We start from the raw sequence: 7,127 nt of genomic DNA, 5'->3' as shown, positions 1-7,127 counted from the left end.
TGTGCTTCTGATCATCTTTTTTTTTTTTTAACCTAGAAATCAAGAACTGCTTCTAAATGATCCAGATTCCCTACCAAGGCAATTGTACTTGTGAATAGCAAAAAGAACGAGAAATGCACAAATCACTACTTCTTTTTCAAGAATCATCACATTGATTATTAAATTATAGGATGACCAACAGTGGAAGCCCAGCTACAGTGATTTGCTGTCTCATTGGGCCAATAGGAAGACAAAGGTGAACTAAAAAAGTAAAGAGGAAAACACAAACCAAAGCAAAACTGCAAAAAAGTGAAATAAAAGCGAAAGTAACTAGAAAAAAGGAAAATGAATCAAAACCCATAATTTGAAGAACTTAATATTTTAATAATGACAACAAATCAATTTCTGCTTGGTGACAGGAGACATAATGTAGCAACCAAAACAAACTAGTACTCTAAACTGAGTAGATTGCCAAATGTCCATGTAGCTTAAAATGATGTTCAAGCTAGCTGTCACATTATATCACGTCTTCGTTATTTTTCCATTTTCTTTTTGTTGCTCCAATCACTTGCTCAGGTCCTGCTGCACCTCTTTGAGGATCTGCTCCTCCAGTTTGGTGGTATCATACTCCTTCAACATGTCGTATTCCAGCCAAGGCTGTGCATGCTTCTGGGCACCCTCTATCTGTCGGGGTGTCATGCACAAGTCGAATCGGATGCCCTGGATGTTGAACTTGGGTCGTTCCCAGCGTTTGGACCAAGGTTTTGGCCGCATTTTTACTTTGATCTGGAGAACAGAGAGGGAAAGAAAGGCTTAATAGTTTTAATTTTAAATGATATCTTTTTTTTTTTAGCTTTTTCTGCTGATAAGTGTTACAATAGAGTTTAGATGACAAAACTGGCCTTCAAAAAAAATAGACAAACCCTTCATTTATATGTAGCTGGCTGTAACTGCTATTTGTTTCTTATAGCAGCTTAAGATCAAACGATTCATCAAAGCTACATTATACACGCACAGAAATATAAAGACCTTGTACAAAGGCTGATGAATAGCAATGATTAAAGTAATTTAAGCAGAAACAAATGAAATCTCAAACTTAGGAATCTAACAGCCCTCTCACCTGGTTTAAAGGTACCTCTCCAGTAGGGGAGAAAGGAACAGGCTTCATTTCTGGGTCCACTGTGCTATACTCAGGCAGGGCATCCCTGAGGTACATCAGATTATCGTCCAGTCTTTTCTCCAACTTCAGGACTTCAATTTTCTGGATCCGTGGGCTGTACAACTCGTAACATATCTCAACACCTAGGATACACACACATTTTACCAAGTGCTCATTAATCTCACTGTTTTAACCCGTAAGAAGTGACTAAATTAATGACCAAGACAATAAAATGAGGCACATGTATCCATAGCTTTTGGTCATTGTGCCACGAGGCTGTTAAATAATAAAGATATACGGGTAAACTGATCTGATATTCCAACTTAAAAGTGAGGGACTGGTTTTGGAACTAAGTCAGGCAAAAAAATTAATAAATAAAAATAAAAAACAAAAAAAATAAAACATACAAAGACTTTAACTTGAACCACTGGATGGTTCTGGTGAGGGGGGATTAACATGTGAAAAAGCACCACTTCTGTTAAAGCTAGTGGAGGTTCTGCCATGTTGTTGATCTGGGGAGCGAGCTAAAGAGTCCATAACTTACTCTATAGAATAAATTGTATACCATAAGATTTTCCTAAATGATCCAACATGTGAATTTGTTTCTATTTTTTTTTAACTAGCTTTTTAATTACCTTAACTAGAAGGACCAAAAAAGTTGGGTACAAAAGCATAAGAAATATTATTTCCTGTGTTCTTTTTTATTTCTTTTGATTTTATCTATATGTATTGATATGTATCTATATGTATATGTGAAAAATTACCTAAAAAAATAAATACATAAATGAAAAAATAATACACGGAACATAAATCTTAAAAATGTATAGATATGTTGTGGTCAGGAAAAAGCCAATTCCTGGGCGGGGGGATTTCCCTATTTTTGTATTTTCTCCTTTTATTGTGTTTTAACACCTTGATTGATTTATTTCTACATTCATTTATTTTTTTTTTGTAACTTATTTCTTCCCAGATTTATTTCAGTATTTCTAAATTTATTTATTTCTGTCACCTATTTATTTCTGTCTCCTAAATACGAGGGAATAAGGAATTCCCCAGTATTAAAATGTTTGTCAACATCAATATCCCATATAAAAATTGCTGTTTTAGTTGATATCTGTTACCGTTTATAATATAAAAATGTCTCTACTCTTTCAACACTGCAACCAAACAGCTGACGTTGCTTTTTTGCTTTACCTAAACACCCCATCATCCTGTGCTGGATAACAAAGACTGTAAAATGCCCACAAATACCACATGACCAACGATGTGGTTTCAGGTGAGTAATTCATTTGAGTACAGAGTGAGCTTCTGACCGTTTACTGTTGAAAAATTTGGCTTTGTAGAATTGCACAGAAGGAGAAATAGAAAATCCTGCACTTAATTGTTATCTTTAAATCCCCTTTTTAGCAATTTATCTTTATTTTAGGGGTGGGACGCAATAAAAATATTTACTCATGTTATCTACAGGGTCTCTAATTACTGAATGGAAAATAATTAAATTTTCTTCGGATATCAAATGCATTTGACAAAATAAACCATCTTTACAATTCAAAAAAACCCTTTTCTGCCCAATAATTGAATAAATAATTATATGAGCCAAAAAAACACGTAATAAATATTATTCTTTTTAATCCGACTATTTTGGTTATTCAACAGCTGTATTTGTTTAAAGTTATAATACGTTCTTTTTTTTTCAGAAACACCTGATATTTTATACAATTACTATGAAAAACGACTTCTATAGAAATGTGAAAAAAACATGAACATTGATTTCAGCACAATTACTTCCAGTAAATATGATACAAAAATATATATAGCAACATGACATCATCTAGAGATGTCCTGATGCAGATTTTTTTTATTTATGATGGGATATAGATACAGACCCTATGCTCACACAAATCATGCTTTTTCTTTCTTTACTTATTTTGTGTTGCAGAATACTTGAAAAGGCTTGATCAAGTGATATTACCGAAACAGAGCGCAATAGTCAAGAACAATAGATATGAGAGCATCTCAACTTGGTAATATTAACCAATGAGCTAAAGAAAATTTAAACAGATGCAGAGTTTTTCTATCAGCCTGACAATATCATTTAGATACAGGCCGAAATAATCCAATATAAGTTTTCTGCTAACATCGGAATGATATCCGGTAATAAGATTTTAGATCGGGACATCCCTACTTACAATATTGCCTGTAAACAGAAGATAAAGTTTCATTTCTAATACTGACCGTTCAGCGCTGCATAAAGCATTGCTCAACTATTTCTATTCAACATGCAACATTTAGTGTAATTAAAACATTTACCGTGGAGGGTACCATTTCTCGTTTAGCCTGTTCCCTAGATGATCCATGTTCTAGGTCCTAGTTCCTTCCTGCCAGCCCTATTTGGATAAAAAAATATTACGCTGACCCCGGAGACACTTCTGCCGTAGCTTAGATGTTAATACCAGTTTAAAGTATTCAGTACGAGCAATGATGGTTTTTAAGCTTGATGCTGGTCGTGAGTCAGATTTACGGTTGTACAAGAAACAGCGATTACAAAGGTTCCCAAATGAGACTTCATTATGTACATAAAAAAATGAAATTAATGTTTTTTTTTTTTTTTTTTTTAAACATTTAAAATGTTAAGCATTGTTTTTAAATGTTTCTAATTATTTCAACCAAATTACCGTAATAAAGTCTCGGCTCGACTTTCTCTATGTACTTATTTTTTTACATTTCAAACTTTGTTTGTGCTTTCTGGACATCAGCCAGCTCATCTGATGGACAGACAGAGTGTGCGTGACCTCTGCAACCATTACTAGAATGGTCAGATATACGTGGATTAGTCAGTTTGTCCATGATTAGGGCTGCAACTAACAAAGACTTTTTATGAAATTAAACCAGGTGAAACTCTTCCCCACTTGAGGAGTTCTGGATAGATCATATTTTTTTTTTTTAATCTTAAATGCAAAATATCTTTTTTTTTTTGCAATCTTGGTATAATTACAACTAAGTGGGTGGCTCTGTCAGCTAAAGGCATGTTTTACTGTCTCTTCACTCCAGTTAACAATTAATCGATTACTAAATTAATTGATACTAATCGATAAATCAGGACTAATCCCATTGTTTCAGCCCTAACCATGATAACCCATAAATTCAACATTCAAAACAAGAAAGAACTTAATTATTTAAACCTAAAAAACTTGAAAACATTAAAGAAATAACCCAAAACTTTCACTCTGTGATCAAAGAGTCATACTACATCTTCCTATATTTAGAAATATAACCTAACCTTAAAAGTGCTTCAAGCCTGAAAAACACATTTGGTTTTCATGTATCATGTATAGCCCCAAGAATTCATTTTCATACAAAAAGAAATATCTAAAATAAAAGGGGGTGTAATTAAAATTTTCTCTTATATGGCATTCATGCTTATTAATTATAAAAAGTTTGGAGAAGAGCAAACCTTACCTTGACTGTTCACAATGTTTCTTAAGATAAAAGTGGCCCCAAGCCCTTTCCCACCCCTCTGGATGCAAATTCCGACAAAGCGATTTGTTTTCCCACTAGCATTGGGATCAGCCATGGTCACTGCAAGGATGCTGCCTGAAAGTAAAGAAATTAAAATAAGAAAACATGATTTTTGGATGAATAACATGGATATTAATTAAATGATAACACATCTCTGCTTCCTTATTACTATTTTATACACGATGTCTTTTTCAGAGCCTGTCCAGTTATTTCCAATCAATATTCTCCAAAGGTTACTGGAATGAACCAACAAAACTTCTGTAGTGTTTCTTTGGCTTTTATAAAGATTTTAGGCTTTACTTCAATGTGCTGATAGTCGTCTTTTTATTCCCCTCTCCTGACAAGGTGATGGGCTTCAACCCAACTTTCCTGCCTAATGATCAGAAATGTCAATAGTCAATAGATCCAATAAAGTTTTTGTATTAAGGTTTAAATCAGGTAGTTTTTTGTTTGTTTTTATTTTACTGCCAATCTATCTTCTTTTTTGTGATCTTAACTAGGCCTGCAACTAACGATTGTTTTGCAAATTGATTAATCTGTTGATTATTTTTTCCATTAATAATCGGAATGCCAAAGAGTCTTTAGAGATGACTTTTCACTAAATTAAAGTAGGTGTAACTAAAACTTTTCCACTTGTTTAGTTCTGGATAGAGCATATTGACAGACAACAATAATTGTGGCTCTAACAAGGTTAGCTAAAGGCATGTTTTAGAGCCCCCATAATCCAGTTAACGATTAATCGATTACTAAATTAGTTTAAGTTTATTTCAATAATCGATGAATCACAATTGTTTCAGCCCTAAAATCAACTTACCGGTACATCAATTGACATCAAATTCTGACCAATTGCCAGTCATAGCTGATGCAAAATTTCAACTTTTTAGTTGTTTCCAGATTTCTTTAGCTTCTTAGATGTTTGATCGCAGATACTGATATCTATGGACATACACACAGACTAGTTTGAAGCTTTAACACCTCAGCAGGTAAAAATACAGTGGAAAAGTTAATCAATGTCCTCGATGGAGCAGATGTAGCGGTAACTAATAGGCAACTCTGCTTGCTATGGAGGATCACGATTCATTTATAGGTTCCAATGGTTTTATAATGCCTGTTTGCATGTACTCCCTGGTCTCTTCTCTGTTGACATTGGTTGCATACACAAAAAAAAAAAAAACATCAACAACAAACATACTTATTAAAAAGGAGCACCAGCTCTGCAGAAGGTATCTTCTCAGCTAATTAAAAAAAATGGATTTACATTGATAAAAATTAGCTTAGAGTTGGGAGGGTGGCTTATGAAACATTTTACCTGAGCTAATATAGTTTCTCTCTCCATTTTTTTCAGTTGTGATTTGTAATTGTTGATACTACGATGAAAGTTCAGCTCATATTAAAATAGGTAACTTAGTCTACATATGTTGTTTCTGTCCATTTACCATTAATAATGAGTTTCAGAATTTAGGTGGCTTTTAGTGACCAAGAGCCTACAGATATGGGAGCGGGTTGAGAATGCAAGCATACTTCAAATGTAGTATATATAATTATTATTCCTTTTTATAATACAGTTGCACGCAAAAAAAAGAAAAGGAAAATCTAGAAACGAAATTGCAACTACCAAAAGTTTTTTTTTTGTTTGTTTGTTTTTTCTGGGTGGGGATAAATGAAAGGCAAGGTTCAGATCATTATAATGGTGAACTGTGATCCCCTTAAAACATTTAGGCTCTTACCCACATAGAATTCAGGAATGTTTAGCATTTTCCTCCTGCGAATCATGTCTTTCCTCTCCAAAAAGAATTTGAAAGGATCTGTCCTCTGCCTGGGAGGGACAAACTCTGGGCTCAGAAACCTGAAAAGAAAAAAAAACAACAAGCTTAATCCACTGCAGCAGACGAATGTGAGCCATTCTTATGGGATTTTAACAACATGATGCATATGCTGTAAGAATAATCTTACTTCCTCATAGAAGCCACAGTCTGTGTCTTATCCACTATAACAGGTTTGGAAGGAGGGACAAATTTAGGAGGGTCGCTGTCCGCCGCAGGGCGACACGCAGATGTAGAAAATACCCCTGAAAATATTTAGGAAAAAAAGTGTATAACGGGTAGTTGTTTTTCACCTGCAGGTTCTATATATACTATAATATAAATATACTTACTTTCATTCTGGTGCTGCAATTTTCGACAAAAACGCAGCGATGTAACAATTTTATCAAGTCCTCTAGAGCAGGCCGCCATGTCTGACCTTGTATCGTCACATTGTACGGAAACAGTAAAAGCCCAAAACGTTTGAAACGCGTTTACGGGAAACTGGAGCAGCAGCTTCAAACACAAGATGGCGCAATTGCACCATCAGTTATCCGTCGCTTCCTGATAAAGTTTTGAAGGTAAGAAAATTGGAATATTGGAGGTTTTTTTTTCTCCACAGATTGTGGAGCTAAAAAAAGCTGATCAAATAGAAGCGATATATATAT

At 34.3% G+C, this 7,127-nt stretch overlaps 1 protein-coding gene across 1 annotated transcript; it reads right to left on the bottom strand.

Moving 5' to 3' along the window:
• Positions 1 to 445: 445 nt before the first annotated feature.
• On the bottom strand, positions 446 to 6,924 carry mrpl19 (mitochondrial ribosomal protein L19). The gene is made up of 6 exons (XM_015369628.1): positions 6,813 to 6,924; positions 6,611 to 6,725; positions 6,385 to 6,503; positions 4,598 to 4,732; positions 1,100 to 1,281; positions 446 to 765 (listed from the first exon to the last, which is right to left on the bottom strand). The coding sequence occupies exons 1-6, from the start codon at positions 6,889 to 6,891 to the stop codon at positions 544 to 546; spliced, it is 852 nt and encodes a 283-aa protein (XP_015225114.1). The 5' UTR covers positions 6,892 to 6,924; the 3' UTR covers positions 446 to 543.
• Between the last annotated feature and the right edge of the window lie 203 nt (positions 6,925 to 7,127).

This window comes from Cyprinodon variegatus, unplaced genomic scaffold (assembly GCF_000732505.1).
Source record: "Cyprinodon variegatus isolate N-32 unplaced genomic scaffold, C_variegatus-1.0 Scaffold38, whole genome shotgun sequence".
Classification (NCBI taxonomy): Eukaryota; Metazoa; Chordata; class Actinopteri; order Cyprinodontiformes; family Cyprinodontidae; genus Cyprinodon; species Cyprinodon variegatus.
This window is presented reverse-complemented; position numbering and strand designations above follow the sequence as displayed.